The sequence below is a fragment of the Marmota flaviventris genome, chromosome 12 (genome assembly GCF_047511675.1).
Source record: "Marmota flaviventris isolate mMarFla1 chromosome 12, mMarFla1.hap1, whole genome shotgun sequence".
In the NCBI taxonomy this organism is placed as follows: domain Eukaryota; kingdom Metazoa; phylum Chordata; class Mammalia; order Rodentia; family Sciuridae; genus Marmota; species Marmota flaviventris.
In genome coordinates this window covers 54,046,619-54,065,060 of record NC_092509.1, presented here as the reverse complement: position 1 = coordinate 54,065,060, position 18,442 = coordinate 54,046,619, and the positions used below count along the sequence as shown (strand labels likewise).

The window sequence follows — 18,442 nt, the reverse complement described above, 5'->3', positions numbered from 1 at the left end:
AAGCATTGCTGATAAGGACTTAACTTACCTTGTATCATTACACGTTTTTTTTTTGTTTTTGTTTTTTGTATATAGACATCTCAGAGTCTATACGGTTTCTAATTCCCTACTGTGTTATTTAATAATGGGATACTGATACCTACTACTCTTTTTTGTGTCACACCTGATATGCCCATTATATTATTAGATTCTTCTTGCTCCAAGTTATTGTCATTTCCCCCTTCTTTTTCATTTGAAATCTCACTTAATCAATGTCTCATTGTCTTGTGAATTGCACTCCATTTCTAGCCAATGACTTCTCAGTCTATTATTTTCAGCCATGGTCAAAACTCAAGATCCATCCTGTATTATATATTTGTAGCCAGCAACTCTGAACCTATTTTCTCCCTTTACTTCTTAATCTCCAACATTAACTTGGAAGAATCTGTGAAAATGACATTTTTGTTTATAGGTCTCAGTTTGCAAACCCATTGCATTCTCCTCTGAGAATTCGGAATCCCTAGGGCTATTTTATGCAAATGTCATCTATTCTTGCAGAAGCAGGACTGTGTAGCAGTCAGTGAAGCCTCAAAAATTATAAGGTTCTCTATTTCATTTTAGGCATACATTTAAGGAAAAAGCACTCCTGATCGCCCTGTTGAGTTAATATACAGTGATACCCTTCAGTTAGAGTAGCCTTGTTCACCAGCATGTAACTAGTCTTTGCATGTACCTGCTTTCTGTAATACACACACACACACACACACACATACACACACGTACACACACATACACACGTACACACACATACACACACTGAATCCATCCTTTTTGAGGTGAACTTTGTTTTTCACACAGCAGAACTGAACATTTAGGGCCTGGACTGGGCCCTCCAAAATCTTTCTAAATTGTAAACTATTTCAATGTTTTCTTTAATTAGTTCCCAGAACATTGGTATCACCTGGGAACTTGTTAGAAATGCAAATAATTTGGGACCCACCTCCTACTGCTGAATCAGAAAATCTGGAGGTGGGACCAAGCAATCTACTTTAATAAGTCCTCCGGATGATTCTGATATATACTAAAGTTTGAGAGCCAAGCACCATTTCATACTGATTGAGGCAAACTCCATGACTGTTAATTACCCAGCTGGCTCATTGCTTCCGTGGAGTATGCTATTTTCACAAAATCTTAGAATGTTTAGGTGCCCATTGTGAGAATTTTGAGGATAGAGAAAGTATCATTTACATCCATCAGTTTCATACCTCTGGAAACCTTTCAATCAAAAGTCAGGAGGATAAGTTTTGTTTGAATTGGTTCCATTACTAGTTTAGTTGCTTATGATATTTGAGTAGAATGAAATCTTTGCACGAGAAAATGATCTATAGTTAATTCATTAGATTTATAAATATGTATTGAGCACCTGTAATGGGATAGATGCTGAGATACAGCAGTGTAAACAAAATTCCTTTCCTTCTTGGGGCTAACTTTCTTGTTGGGGAGCCAGATAGTAAGATACAAAAGTAGGCTGTATAATGTTGTAGGGCAGGTCCAAAATGGCTATAGGATCCCTCGCTGAGGCTTCCTGCAGGCTGTTTTTAGTATGTAGCCAAGGTCATGAATACTCTGATTCAGCATATGTACTCAAGGTCATACACATTTGCTTGTGAGCAGGTGCTAACTTATGTAAACTGTTATGCCTTCTTTGTCTGGCCTGCACATGAAAAAGGCTTTTGGAATGGCTGGGGATGGGATGTTGACTAGAGGCACCTCTGAATAAGCATGTCTATCAACCCAACTGTGCCTAGACTCCTTTTTCAACTGCTGGAGCCCCAGACTTTCCTTTTCAGGTCTGAGCCTCAACCAGACAACTGGCATAGACAGCAGGATCTTCTGCTGGTGAGAGATGCATCAACTCTCTCAGACAGAGGAACCTGTGGTTCCTGAACAGCGTGTAGCACTTGGTTGCCACAGTCCTATTAGTATGGAGTCCTGTGGAGAATTGGGATATGGTGGACGGGTTCCCTGTGAGCATAGAGAAGGTTTTACAAGCAGTAAGCTCTTGTCTATAAGCAAGCAATCAGAAGACAAGTGGATTAAGTTTTTCTGATTGCCCTGTGATGAACATGGACCCAGCAGAGTGGGCTGTGAATGGATTGGTGGAGCCCAAGATCTGGCCCCTGGCCAAGGAGAAAGGTGGCAGTGGTGGTGCAGACTGGATGGAGAAATGGCCTAAGGAGTCACATAGATGACTGCTGGGGCCATGGATGTTTCTTATAACTCTGAAAGCAAAAACTTATGCAGCTTTATGAGAGACTGCCAAAAGTAGGGAGCTACAAGATAAAGAAGAGGCCTTGAAAACTGCAGTGTGGTCCCTGGAGGAGGATCTCAGTACTTTGAAAATACCCCTCAGCTTTCCTCATACTGACTGAGTAAGAAGACTAAGAAGACGAGGAGGAGGGGGCCTAACACCTGCAAGCACAGCCCGTGGTAATGCATAAAATGAAAACAACAGCAGCCAATGGCTCCCATGGGCAGCCACTGGTAGGGCTGGCCCGGGTAACCAAGTTCACCGTATTTCTGCCTGTCAAGCAGAGTTGGTGGACTTAGGAAAATAATTTGGGCAGAAATAAGGAGAACCCCTGGCTGCTTTGTTACTATGCCTGTGAGATTTAGGCACATTATGTGTAGTGCCTTAAAAATAGGAGGTTAGAAATTCTCCTTGCAGCAGAGGTTATAAAACAGTAAATGCCAAAGAGTCATTTAGAGGGGCCAAGAGAGCCCAGATATGCTAGGAGCCAGCAGGAACAAAAGACTTCAAGAGGTGCTAGGGCCTGTCACTTAGGTAGAACCAGAAACCTCCATAATTTGGAGGTAAGGCACCTATCCTGTCTAGTGGTCAGTACACTGATAGCTCCAGCCATGGAAAACTGTTTTGTGGGCAATGGTGGCTGTGCAGCCAAAGACAGATACTATCTGGTTTAATACCAGTACAGGACAAAATAGCCAGTGAGCTTTGCTACATTCTGTCTGGATGATGGTAACAATTGAAGTATCCCCCATAGTGATAGGTACTAACAGCTGTGCTGTGTACTGGGGGCAAGTTCTATGATGAGAGCTCTGGGATCTAGGCCCTCAGGAACACACAGGGGCTATAGAGCATGTTATTGGTCCCCTTACTATCCTGGGGAATGATGAAGCACATGTTTTAGCTAGAGTACAGTGGTTAGAATGGGTACTTCCCATTGACCTAGTGGCTTGGTTGTACCACCACTTACAGCATGCAGATGTGATAAACATGTGGAATGTAGTCAAACAATGGGGCCTGCCTTTAATGTGGAATGCTCTGGTGGAGGCTTGCCAGGCATGTGGTTTGTGCTTAGGAACATCCACACCCTTGATGCTTTGGAGCTGCAAATGGCCCAGTAATGCATGGATGCGTCTCCTTGACATGACGGCAGGCTGACTACATCAGCCATTTATTGAAGTCAGAGGAGGCCATGTTTGCCTTGACAGCAGTTGGTTTAGCCACGGGCTTGTTGCTTGCCTGACTTAGTAGCCAAATGAATTAGCTTACTATGATTTGTGTCCCGACAATGTTAATGGCCTTGTAAGACTATCACAATAGAAATGATCAAGGTACCCATTTCATGGGTCAGGATATAAAGTAATGGGCCACTCAGTTACAGATTTAATGGAAGCTTCTTGTCCCACATCACCCACAGAATGAAGCATGATAGAAAGACATGATTGCCTGCTTAAGCGAGGACATAGGAGTTCAGTCAACCCACCTTTTATGAAGGGGCAGGTATAGTCTCTCTTCACAATTGTGTGAGCTCTGAATGAGCATCCCTGATGAGGGGGACCAATCCTGTGGAGGCTTTGTTTATACCACACAGTGACCCTAATACAGGTCCAGGTGACAACAAAGGATGTTATACTTAAGCCTGGGTTTGGGAGGCAGGGGGTGTTCTTTTATCTGCTCCCATTGGATTGAATAGGGGGTAAATTGTGAATTGGATATGGTCCTGGACAATAAAGCTCCCCCACTTTGTTGGATAGCCCTGTTAGCCCCATAGGAAAAGGGGTTGGGTGTGATCTTGTGACACCATGGGTGATTAGTGAATGCCCCCTGCCCCGCACATATGACTTGGCCAGGTCCCACAGATGAGACATAGATTTTAAAGGGCATTTTAAAAAATTTTCCTCTGGCCAATTAAGGATTCCCCAGTGCTGGTGCACATAGAACCTGTTGAAGTTCAGGACAAAGCTGTATGAGTGTGGTACCACCTGCCCAGCAAAGCCACCTCAGGCAGCATTTGTGCTTTCCTGGAACTCAAAGTTGGCATGAATTCTCCCTGAAGGACATGATTTATCTATATTAGTACCTGTAACTTTGTCCTTTTGTCCATAGGTATGTTCTTGCCAATACTATTGGGAACTGGACACATGCCTACGCCAGAATAGCACACATCTCTGCCTGCTGGGTATGCATTAAAATGCCTATGAGTTCTATTGCCAGAGTACCCTGGTGAGTCCAGATTATGTCACTTGATGGTTGGATGTGCCTGGGAAAGACTTGCATTGTCACCTCAATATGGGATGAAACTGGTAATGTTTGTTAGTATTTCTAAGTGCAGCTCATATTTTTGTTGTGTCCTATAGGAAGCAGGGTTCTACTTTCTAAGAGATAATTGCAAAAGACATACACATATAGATTGTATGGCAAGGAATATTAAATGGGTGTATTATATGGCAGGCCCAAGATGGCCCTCACTTCTGGAAGGCTATGTTTTATTTTATTTTATTTATTTTTTTATTTTTTATTGTTGGTTGTTCAAAACATTACATAGTTCTTGATATATCATATTTCACACTTTGATTCAAGTGGGTTATGAGCTCCCATTTTTACCCCATATACAAATTGCAGAATCACATCAGTTATTCGAAGGCTATGTTTTAGTACATAGTCAAGGACATAAACATTTGCTTGTGAGTACTTTTGTAACCTATTGGCATTGTGCCTTCTTTGTCTGGCCTGCATATTAAAAGAGGCCTATGGAAATGGCTCAGGGGAATGGGAGCTGGTAAGGGATGCTGCTGTCTCTGAATAAAGCATGTCTGCTATCCCAACAGTACCTTGTATCTTCTTTCAGCTGTGGGAGTTCCAAACCTTCCCTCTTGGATCTGAGCCTCAACTTGACAAATGTGTCAGAGAGTTGTAAATGTTCATCATATTAAAGAAAATAGGGAAGGGAAACATAGGCTGTCATGGGATTGATTTCAGTAGGGTATCCAAGTAAGTCCTTGTTGACTACTTGATTTTTAAATAAAAAAATAACTGATCCCCAGCATGGCAGTGGTGGTGGGAGACAGGTAAAGGAGGTAGGTTGTCTTTTTTGGGGGGGTGGGTACCGGGAATTGAATGCAGGGGCACCAGACCACTGAGCCACATCCCCAGCCCTATTTTGTATTTTATTTAGAGACAGAGTCTCACTGAGTTACTTTGTGCCTCGCTTTTGCTGAAGCTGGCTTTGAACTCACAATCCTCCTGCCTCAGCCTCCCAAGTAGCTGGGATTATAGGCATGCAATACAGAATCGACAGAAGATAAAACAAATCAGAGTGTTTTTAAAATAAGAGAAAAATAGATTCAAAGCAAATTAAAATCCAAAGTGTTTCCACAAAGATTTTGTTAAGGGCAAATTTGTGATTCCAGATAGATGTTTTTCTTACCTCTGGTCCCCACACATCTTCTAATGGGACGTCCTTGTTAAGCTCTGTCATTGTCTTCCATGTCTGTGCTTCATTTAAACAACCACTCTGTCAAAAGATGTCATATATATGGATATTTTAAAGTTTTCATTGTCAATTTATTCCTAAGTATCTAATATATTGTGATGCCACTGAAAATTTTATGTTTTTAAAAACTTTCATTATGTACTTGCTTGCTGATGTACAAAGGAACAACTGATTTTAGTATTCTGACCTTGAGTTGAAAGAATTTCTTAAACTCACTTGTTAATTCTGAGTGTTTCACATGAACCTCTGTGCTACCTGTGAATATGACAGTTTTCTCCCTCCTTTCCAATTCTTATAACTTTTATTTATTTTTTGCTGCTTATCCTTTACCATATTACAAAGATTTCCAGGAACAATGTTATATTAAAAATGGTGGCATAGCCACCCTTGTTTCATTCCTGATTTCAGAGGGAGGCATTTCATTTTCACCATTAATATAATGTTTGCTATATTTTTTAAAAAATTTTATTTATTTTATTCATTTTAGTTGTTGATGGACCTTTATTTTTTATTTATATGAGGTGCTGAGAATTGAACCCAGTGCCTCACACATTTGAGGCAAGCGCTCTACCACTGAGCCACAACCCCAGCCCTGCTATAATTTTTTTAACCTAAATTTTATTAGGTTAAGAAAGTTATTATTCATTTTATAAGCTTTGTTGTAAAAATAATGCTATGTGTAGATAATAAATTCTTAATTGCATAACTTTTCATCAAATATTACAATGGTCTTATGCCCTTTTTTCTTTATGCTGTTAATATATTGAATTTGATATACCAAATCCACTTTCAAATGATATATCATCCATTCATTCATTTGTGAAATAAATAACATTTAGTCTGGATGTATTATTCTTTGATATATTTCTGGGTTTGATTTACTAATGTTTTGCTTTGGTGTTTTGTATGCATGTTTATGAGTCAGACTGACCCATAATTCTCTCTTATTTTAAGATTCTTAGCAACTCCTTGTGGTTTCACAAAATGAATTGGAAAATCATCTCCAGCTCCCATTCTCTGGAAAATATATTGTGATGCCACTGAAAATAAAACTGAAGAAATTTTTCCTTAAATGTTTGATAGATTTCATCAGAAAAGATTTATAGGCTTGGAGTTTTCTATTTTTTTTTGTAACAGAAGATATTTTAGTAGGTTGTATTTTTAAGGCATTTGTCTATTTTATCTACTTGTTCTTGTAAGATTTGTTGACATAAATGTTTATAATAACCTCTAATACATTTTTAATGTTTATAAAATTTGTAGAATTTTCATTTTACTCCTTATATTGGCTACTTATAACCTTTTCTCCATTTTTGGTGGTGAGTTAATTTTATAGTTTGTTTAAAGAATCAATTTTTGTCTTTGTGACTACTTTATCTTATATTTGTATCTATTTTATTAATTTGGGGTTTTTCCCTTTTTTTTCTTTTGGTACTAGGAATTGAACCCAGGTGTGCTTAACCACTGAGCTACATCCGCAGCCCTTTTTATATTTTTATATGGAGACAGGGTTTCACTGAGTTGCCTACTGCATTGCTAAGTTGCTTAGGCTGGTTTTGAACTCAAGATCCTTCTGCCTCAGCCTCCTGAGCTGCTGGGATTACAGGTGTGTACCACCAAGCCCAGCTTAATTTGTGTTTTTAACTTCATTATTTTTTTTCTTTTACTTTTTTTGAGCTTAACTTTCTAATGTTTGTCTAACTTCTTGATGTGACTGTTTAATTTTTCAGATTTTCATTTCTAATACACACACATAAGCCTATCCATTTTCCCTTGCACATGACTGTAGATAAATCCAGTGAGTTTTGATATTTGCTATTTTCATTATCATTAACTCCCAGATATTTTCAATTTCCATGTATTTTTTGATGTCTGGTTTATTTCATATGTATGGAAATTTCTAATTTTTTGTTATTGATTTCTAGTCAGAATATATACTCTGTAATATCAATCTCATTAAATTTCTTGAGATTTACTTTAAAGAGGACATATGGTTAATTTTTATAAATGATTTGTGGGTGCTGGGAAAGAATATGTATTCTGAAATAGTTGGTACAGTGTTTTAGTCTATTAGGCCAAGTTTGTTAAGCATGTTGTTCAAATCTCCTCTATTTAAAATTTTGTCTCCCATGCTGCAATAGTTACTGAGGGAGTTGGGTTAAAATTTCCTATGATGTTTGTGGATTTGTTAATTTCTAGTTATCTTCAATTTTCTATTTATATGTTTTAAATTAATATAATTATAAATGTAAATAAAAATTATACATCTCAATTATAATTGTTATAGATTCCCGGTGAGCTGAACCTTATTTTTATTTTGAATAGCACCCTGGTAGAAGTCTGGTGCAAATCTGATGTAAGCCTAGGTGCAAGTCTGTTCATCACAAATTTTCTCAATTTTTGTCTAAAAATGTCTTTTACCACATTTTTAATCAAAATAATTAAATTTTCATTTTATTGTGGTAAAATATATCATTTATCATTTTCACAATTTTTAAGCATTCAATTCAGTGGCATTAAGTACATTCATATTGTTATTATAATCATCTAGCTCCAGAATTCTTTTCATCTTGCAAAACTGAAACTATACAATTTAAACAAGTCTTCATTCCTTGCTCCCCAAGGTGGCTGGCAACCACCATTGTATTTTCTGTCTCTATGATTTTTGACTACTCATAATACCTTGTACAAAATGTATGATATGTCAAGGTCATTGTACTGTCATGTGTAACTAATTAAAACAAATTTAAAAAAAGAAAAAAATAATTCCTTGTACAAATTGGATCATACATTATCTGTTCTATGACTGGCTTGTTTCATTTAGCATGATGTTCTCAAGGTTCATCTATATTGTAGTGTATATGAAATTTTCTCTTTTTTTAAAGGTGAGACCATATTCCATTTTGTGTGTGTATGTGTGTGTGTGTGTGTGTGTGTATGTCACATTTTCTGTTGTTGGCATTGGATTATTTCTACTTTTTGGCTATTGTGAATAGTGCTGTTTATATGTTGGAATGTAAATATTTGAGTCTACTTTCAATTTGTTTGTTTATATACCTAAAATTGCTGGATCATATGGTAATTCTAGTGTATTAAGACAATAATCTAGATATTAAGGATACTTATTATTTCTAAGGATTTTAATTGTCAGAGTAGAACAATACTTATATCTCTCTATATTAACAATATATCTTTATTTATATCCAGATCAATATCCAGTACATTATGGGTTTATGTTTTATTTAACTCAATTCAGATGTTTTTGGTACTGGGGATTGAACCCACAAGTATTTTACCACTGGGCTATATCCCCAGTCGTTTTTATTTTTTTGTTTCGAGACAGGGTCTCAATTAAGTTGCTGAGGCTGGCCTCAAACTTGCAATCTTCCTTCCTCAACACCCCCCCCCCCCCGACCGCCCCGCTCCAGTTGCTGGGATTATAGATGTGTACCACTGTGCTTAGCTCAAAATCAGAATTTTTGTTTTACTTCTTCCATCTTACATATGTATCTCTTTGCTTTCATTCCAAAACACTTGGTGAGGAATGAGAATATTGAAATATTCCTTAATTACAGGTTTGTTTTATATTACATACATCACAGCTTCAGAATAACAATACAAATACTGTCTCCACCATCACAGTTATTGAAGCAGTTAATTCTTCTCTAGCTCATGTTCTTTAAATTCTCCTGTATCATATTTTATAATTATACCATATCTATGTTGTCAAAGAGTACATCCATCATACACTATACTCTTTCTCTACGTTTTTTCCCCTTTTAATTTTTCCTTTCCTCATTTTGTTTTAGTTTTCAGGTAATTCTGTATTTAATACTTTTCTCTAGTTCTTAGAATATCTTTGAATCAACAGTAATTTTGGTTATCTGAAGCTTATTATTTAGTAACTTCCTCAGGAAGAGCTAATTGGAATAATATTTCCTGAGTTTCTTACATGTTAATTATATTTAGTCCGTGACCTTTATAGTGTAGATCACTTTTGCTTGATATAAAATCCTTGGCTAAATTTACTTTCTTTTGGTATCTTAAATATGTTACTACATTTTCTCCCAACATAAAATATTGCTAAGAATGTCTGATGGTAATCAATTTTTTTCCCAATTATTTCATTTTGTGGCAAAATACACATAACAGAACTTACTGCTTTCATTTTTAAGTGTACAGTTCAGTGGCAAAAATAAAACTCTATACTAATTAAACAATAAGTCCTCATTTCCACCTCCCTGTAGCACTGGGCAACCACCACTTTACTTTCTGTCTTTGTAACTTTTGACTACTCTAAGTATAAGTGAAATCAGGTAGTATGTGTGGTATTTGTCTTTTTGTAACTGTTTGTTTCACTTAGCATTATGTTTTTAAGATTCATTGAACTTGTAGCATAATGTGAGAATTTCCTTCCTTCTAAGGCTGAATAGTATTTCACTGCATGTGCAGTTTACATTTTGCTTATCTTCTTTTCAACTAATGGATATTAGGGGGTAGGTTTTACTTTTTGGCGCTTATATACAGTGCCATTATAACATGAGTGTACATATGGATCTTTGAGACCTGTAAGTGATCAGCAGTCAGATATAGGTTAGGAAAAGGCAGAAAGATGGCTATTTTAAGTTGTTATGACAATGTCCAGGAATAACTCTTGAGGAAGTGAGATATAGGCATTGGCAAGACAGTAGCAGGAGAATTAAACTATGGAGCTCAAACTGGATAGAAAAAGAAGGGAAGAAAAATGGGAAAGGAAGGCAGAAGGTACAATACAGTTATGTCTAGTTTATGTGAGGAAAAAGTAAAAGACTTAGGAGCATTGGGAATAACAATGAGAGAGCTAAAGAATTGGGGGTTGAAGTCAGAGGCTGGAGTGTTTAAATTTAGGTGCTATTTTAGTAGGAGGAGCTATCTTAGTCAAGGTAGTCTCTGTGGTGCTGCCAATAATAAACCCCAACCCTCAGAGTTTACACATTAAAAGTTTAATTTTTTTTATTATACATAGCCCAATGCAGATGTCTCTGGTTAGATGGTTGGGTGATACTCCTCAAAGTTGAGAATTGGAAACCTAAGCTTTTTTTTGGTAAAGCTAGTGGCTCCTTGAAGTTCCTCCACTGGATTATTTTTATAATGCTCTGATCTACCCCATCCTTAATTATTGTTGTAACATACTGTTATGAGATAAGATTGGAAACACAAAGGTAATGGAATTCCTTCTTAATTATTTCATCTGGAAACAACACACATAATTTCTGCACATATTTAAGTCATGAGAACCTCTCTTATGTCATCATTTAAATGCAAATGGATCTGGGAAGTGTAGTCCCTGTTTAGAAAACTTTCCAGCAATACCCTTGTGTGATGGATGACAGAATTCAGAAGTCAACTATATTTGTTTTCAGAGCATGAGGAAAAACAAGTTCTGAGTATATGACAACAGCAAACAGGGATAGGACAGATGTCAGCTGGTTGGTGGGAGCCTCAAACAAATGGGAAACATAATGATCAACCAATGATACCATGACTTAGGGAGAGCATCAGCTCCACACCTCACATTTAAATATATGGGGTAAGAGAGAGCAAAGGGATATTCTCTCAGGAAGTTCTACTGAAGAAGGATGGAAGAGCACTTAACCCTAAGGTATAATGAAAAGGTTTGAGAAGGAAGAGAGTAATGGGATTCTGAGCCAAGGTAATAGAAGATTACAGTAGTTTAAGGATGAGACTCTGGGGAGGAAGTAGGGTAGAAGTTATGACATGTTGGGTGTTGAACAGTATAGGAGGAATGTGTGGTTAAACGGATTTATTTGGTTACATATTGCAAGACAATAAGTTCTTACAGTATTCTGGGAAGTGGTAAGTGGAGCTCAGTTCTCTTGGCGACCATGTAGGCAGGTTGTACCTCTTGGTTATTAAACTGTTTGGTAGAGAAGAAGACCAGTTTGGAAGGAGTCATTCCTGGTTTTGTTTGAGCCTGATATCTCTGGGCAATGTTAGGAATCAATGCTGATAACTTCTGGAGGGGTTCCTTCATGATGAGAGACTTTCAAGGACAGAAAGACCCACTCAGGGAGATAAAGTATGGTGAGTAGGAGTTGTAAGGCCTCTCTGCCATGTTCTTACAAATTGAAAGGATAAAATAAGGGAAATTCACAGAGAAGGCTGAGATTAACTGGTCATGGAGGATAGGAGATGGAAAGACATTGAAACCAAGGTCAGAAGGGGCAAATGATGCAAAGAAGTTAAGAAATTTGAAGCCTGAGATTCTCCATTTGATTTAGCACAAATGTGATGAACATCCCACAGCCGAAGTTTGATCCATTAAACATTAAACAGAGTTTGGAGAGAAAAGAAAATATTCATATATAATTGCATCACTCTTGTATAAACATTTTTTCCTCACTCCTTTATATGTGTTTTATATGACAATACATTTCATAAACAAAATTTTAGTTGTCGATGAATTTAATATAGAAGTGATTTTTTTGACCCACTGCATCCTGGTTCTATTTCTTTTGATCTTTTACATATGGATTTAAAATAGAAAGACATGTCTAATTACATGCTAAATCCTGTTTAAATTCAAAGATATCATACCTGCTTCATAGTTTTAGTAAAACTATAGTCATGCCTGCCATGGATTTCCCACAATATGAAATTTACTTGGATATCTTCAATAAAGCCATTATCATCAAATCTAAAAGAAAGATCAAAGACAAAAACAATAATTAGTGTGAAATAGAGGAGTTAAGAGTCCTGGCTTTCAAGTCCAATGGGCACAAGTTTGAATCCTGTCTTTATCACTTACTAGCTTTGTGATCCTGGGAGAGTTACTTAAACTCTTGAAGCCTCAGTTTATCTTATCTGTCAAATACTAGTGCCTGCTATATAGGTCTATTTTAACAGATGAATGAAATCACAGGTATTATTCAAGATAAAAAACCCTAATAATAAATTAATATAAAATTGGAGCCTTTGCTTTAGTAAGGACCATATGTTGACAAGGGTAGCTGAGACCTGCTGTCTAGGACGGGAGGTGAGGAATGGAGGGGAGAGCAAGGTAAATATCCCTGAGGTCACTTAATTAAAAAAAATTGTCATTTGCCTATTACACATCAGAGAATGAAATCACAGAAATACTATGAGCACTGAGATTTGCATATTTCCCAGGAGAAACCAGCTGGAAGATGTGACTGAGTCCCAAAGGCTCAGCAGCATGGGCAAGGGGTAAGGTGGGGCTAGTCTCTACCAGCAGTAGACACCAGCACAGCTCTACATGAGCAGGATACGCCTTCCCTAATTCTGGGTCTGGGTAAATAAGCCCAGCTGGGCTTAGAATATTTTCCTGAGACTCTGAGTTTTCAAAGAGATATGGTTTTCAAAGATTTTTTCCCCCTTACTACCATGTAAATATAGGGGCTCAAGACCAAAGCTAAGGTGAAATTATTGATAAAGCCATACCTTTGCATACTAGAACTGGTGACTGTAAAAATAGTTATATGACTTCTTTCTCCATCAGTTATTGCTCATATTTCTGAAGGAAATTGTCCCCCTTACCCTTTGGGTGGAATTTTCACTTAGGATGTTGGTCTCAGGCACTACTTCTAGGCTACCGAATCTTGCAGTGTTGCCCCACTTTTTGATATAATGTCTCATTTGATAGTTCTGTGCAATTCACAGAAAATAATAGGTCCTTGACAGTGTTTCCTTTTTCCCTGTCCAAATCATCTTGGAGTTGTTGTGGCTGGCTTTCAGACCTGCTATAAATGGCTATCATTCAAGCCTGGTTATAAGAAGCAGTTATTGACCTATTCTCACAAATTGGGTGAAAAAAGTTTAAGTGTCAAAAAGTGATATCTAAGAAGCTACTTTTTATTTCCATATTAATTAGTTTTGAGAAAACATAAAGAGATGAACTCAGAAGGTCAGTACTCAAACAGGCATGACTAGCTAGGAACTGGCGTATTGGTGCTTGACTTCTTGGTGTCAGGGGGCGGGGGTCACAGAGAATTCTGAAACTCTAAGCTCTGGACTCTTTGCAGAAAAAAAACCTATGGACACACACACACACACACACACATACACACACACACTTTTGTAGTTTCAGAGTTGGGTCAGGATTAGCAAAGCTTTAATTCTAGCAGCTTTTGAGGAGAAGGATTTTTGTTTCATCTTCTGAAAATCATGAGGTTCTTGACATTACGAACTGGTTGCAAAGCCACATTTTACTTAAAAAAAACAAAAAGGACTGTGGCTATGGCTTATTGATAAAGCTCTTGCCTCGAACATGTTAAGCACTGGGTTTGATCCTTGGCACCACATAAAAATAAATGAATAAAATAAAGGTATTGTGTCTATTAAATAAATAAATAAATAAAAATCGATTTGGACCATGTTAATTGCCAACTCTCAAAAGAGCAATGAGCTATAGTGTCATCTAGTGGCAATAATGATGCATTGCATGAGCCATAATTTCTGGGTTTATAATGATCTTTGATAATGTTTTATTTATTTCATTGAGAATACATGACAAAAGTACTTGCCAATGTAAGCATTGTTTCTGTTCATTAATGTTCATTAGTGTAAAATAGAATACTAATATAACCTGAAAAATTCAGAAATGCACAGTTTGGGATAATTTCTGACAATTGATAATTTTTCCACTACGGTAGTTCCTCTTTTGGTATTGAAGACACCTCGCTGTTGATTTACATTCATTAGATACAAACTTTGTGGATATCCCATTATATTCACTATGTCTTTTATTTTCTGTATTTGGATGCTTTAACATCTTGGACTTTGCTGACACTGGAGGGATTACCTAGCAATAAAAAAAAACAACCTTCCAGGAACTCTCATATTCGAGCCAAGCAATCTACACCGCATACCCCCAATCACCTCTATCCTTCAAGCTGGACGTATGATCCAACTGGAATGATTTATGTTCCCAGTGGGGTCACATTCCCAGGACTTGTTTCGAATCTTATTAGCATTTAATGGTAAATTTATTATCCTTTTATCTGTAAAATTCTGCCCAACCTTGTTCCTGAGCCATTCTCTCTTAGCCTGTGGACTAATAATTTCCCAGTGGTCACAGTTCCACTGATTCTCAAAGCTAATTAATTAATTAGCACCTGGATTTATGTCTGATGAATACCTGGTTGAATACTCTGTTTGCATCTATGTTTTGCTATAATTCAATATATCTGGACACTAAGCTTTATTAATCTGACAGTAGTTGGCCTCTAATATTTGGTTGATTATCCTAGGAGAATTGGAAGCAAAAAGCTCTATCAATTATTTTGAGTAGCAGAGACACGAATAAGTTGTCTTTAGAAAAATGTGCTACTGCAACTCCAAAATAGTGCTGCTCCAATCATCTATTCTCAACCTCAACTTCTTCCATCATCCACATGTCCTTGACCTCTTGGAGACTGCCAGTTTCCCAATCCTCCCTGCCTCCAGTGGCAGTTCCCTCCAACACTTTTGTCACCCCCTCCTTACGCAGTCAGGATCTCAGGTTATCTGACCCCCTCTCTGACCAGCTTCCTAAATTCACTCATGTCTTCTTCCTCTTGTACTCAACATCTAAACCAAACCTTGGGTGTTATAATATGACTTCTTTAGAAAGTCAGCATCCATGGGGATTGGACCCATTTACCTCAACTGTGCCTTTTCTCATAGTAACCTTAGTAACCTTTGACATCTTCCTCAAGGCCCCTCCTCAATGCCTCCCTTTTCTCAGTTTGTAGAGGACTCTCCTTTCTACGTTATGTGAGGAAGCTGAGGCTATAGGACATGATCTTTCTCAACTCCTGCATTCTTATCTCCAAAACAGTCAGTTTTTACATTCACTTTTACTCTTTCCCCCCGCCCCCCAAGTCTTAAAGGATGAGTTTTCCCCTTTTAACCTTGATTTTTGGCTTTTGATCCTATTTCCTCAGTTTTTTCATGGGCCTTGTTCCTATAGCATATTTTAATTATGAAAATATTTCAAATATGCAGAAAACCAGAAAATAATGTAAAAATCATTACATCTCATTTCTACCCATGTTTTCTGCTTTACTTACATGCAGGGACCCATAAATCTTATGTAGTATTACTTTTTGGATTTGAAAACATACACAAATGATATTACATTATGTCTAATCTTCTCCATTCAATATTAGGCTTTGGGGTACAGCCTTTGAAATTTCTAGTCTCTTATTTTCTGTTTTTCTCAGCAGCAGCTCCCTCTTTACCTTTTAACTTGAACTACGGCATCTGATTTTCCTCTCTCACAAGCTTCCTAGTTCATAATTCTAACTAATTATATAATTTATCCATCTACTCTTTCATTAATGGGCTTTTAGGTTGTTTCCAAATTTTCCCTTATATGAAAAAATTTTCATCTATTTACAGTGAAAATATGAAAAGTCTTATATATGTAATGTCTTTCACTTTTGCCAAAATGCTTTTCAAAGTGGCTGTAGTAGCTATCTAAGAGTTTTATACACTTACACAAATGTTTTAAAGCAGCTATACAGAGGAATTTCTATTGTTCTACATTCCTGGCAAAACACAGTAGAGTAAGATTTTAGTTTTTTTTTTCCATTCTGATGGATGTGAAATAGTATGTTATTTAAAAATTTCATTTTGTTTATCACTAAAAACATCTTCTTGAAAGAGTTAAGTTTGCAGGCCTTAGAAAACCAGGCTTGCAAGGTTGACCCTTAGGTGGCATCTAGGAACTTGGATTTTGGGAGGGTTCTCTCCATTCCTCTGCGGTTTATTATGTTATTTACACTTTAACAATTTATCTTTTTTACTTTGTTTATGGTATATTTAACTATAGATAAATTTTGCATTGTGGCAAAGTATAACATAAAATTTATCATTTTAAATGTTTGTAAGTGTATGGTTCAGTGACATTGAGTACATTCACATTGTTGTGTTACTATCATCACCATCCATCTCCAGAACTTTTCATTTTGCAAAATGAAATAACTAAATTACTCCCTATTCCACTTATCTAAATAACTAAATAATTCCCATTAATCAACTCCCTAGTCCACTTATCTCTCAACCCTGGCAACCATCATTATATTTTCTGTCTCTGTGAATTGACTTCTCTAAATACCTCCTATGAGTGGAATTGTACAGTATCTGTTCTTTTGTGACTGGCTCACTTCACTTAGCACAATGTCTTCGGGATTTTCTGGTGTTACTACACAGAGTCAGAATGGCAATTATCAAGAATACAAGTTACAATAAATTGTTACAAGCTGTCTGTGGGCTGTGTGTGGACTATTTTGTGCATAGTAGCCTCCTGAGGGGATAAGTCTGGGACTGGGAACTCCCTGAGGCACTCCACAGGAATTGACTGCCTGATGCAGGTGAACTTCCCCCTCAAGGTCTGCCTAAGATCCCACACAGCACCTGAGATGGGTGTGACTTGCTGAGATGTCAATCTGCTGACTGCAAGACATTAGGAAGCAAGACTCCGCACCCTTGAAACTTTATCCCTGCCTTTGATGTACCCCATTAAATAAATCACTAGAGCTATTTTCTCTTTGTCTAGTTAAGAACCCATGTGGACTAGTGTTTGTGTTCTATTATTTGTTAGTTATTAGAGATATTAAGATTTAGGGTGGTTTCAATTCTTCTGGGCAGACTCCCTACCCCAATGAGACGCTAATAATCTTCCATACCAAAAATAAATGTTGGCAGGATGTGGGGAAAAAGTTACACTCAGACATTGCTGGTGGGACTGCAAATTGGTACAACCACTCTGGAAAGCAGAATGCAGTTTCCTCAGAAAACTTGGAAAGGAACCAACATTTGACCCAGTTATCCCACTCCTCAATATATAACCAGAGAACTTAAAATCAGCAAAATATTGATGTAAGGCTGCCATGTCAATATTTATAGCAGCTCAATTCACAATAGCCAAGCTATGGAACCAAACTAGGTGCCCTTCAACAGATGAATGGATAAAGAAAATGTGGTGTATGGAATATTACATTACCATAAAGATAAATGAAATTATGGCAGTTGCTGATAAATGGATGGAACTGGAGACTATCATGCTAAGTGAAATAAGCCAATCCATTCAAATCAAAGGCTGAATGTTCTCTCTGATATGGGGATGCTAACACACAATGAGTTGTGGGGGAGGGAAGAGTAGAAGTTCACTGGATTAGACATGGGAAATGAAGGGAAGGGAGAGGGGATGGGAGTAGAAAGACAGTAGAATGAATCAAACATAACTTTCCTATATTTATATATGAATATACAACCTGTTTAACTCCACATTATATAAAACCACAGGAATGGGAAGTTATATTCCCTGTATGTATAGTATGTCAAAATATTCTTTATTGTTATGTATATCTAAAAAGAACAACAAAAAAGATTTTGTTTCAGTATATGTCAGAATTTTCTTCCCTTTTAATGCCAAATAATATCCTATTGTGTGTACATAGATCCTCCTCGACTTTTGATGTTATGTCCCAATAAACCTATGATAAGTTGAAAATATCATAAATGCATTTAAAATGCCTAATCTACTGAACATAATAGCTTAGCCTAGCCTAACTTGAATGTGCTTTGAACACTTACATTAGCTTACAGTTGGGCAAAATCACCAAAATAAATCCCATTTTATAATAAAGCATTGAATA

General features: G+C 37.0%; 1 protein-coding gene across 1 annotated transcript in view; it reads right to left on the bottom strand.

Annotated features, from left to right (window-relative positions):
- Catspere (catsper channel auxiliary subunit epsilon) overlaps positions 1–18,442 on the bottom strand; it is a 158,413-nt gene that overhangs the window by 15,956 nt on the left and 124,015 nt on the right. The window contains exons 18-19 of the mRNA XM_071619668.1: positions 12,378–12,477; positions 5,715–5,801 (exon numbers count right to left, since the gene is read on the bottom strand). Of these exons, the coding sequence (XP_071475769.1) occupies positions 5,715–5,801; positions 12,378–12,477 (187 nt within the window). The remainder of the gene's footprint in view (positions 1–5,714; positions 5,802–12,377; positions 12,478–18,442) is intronic.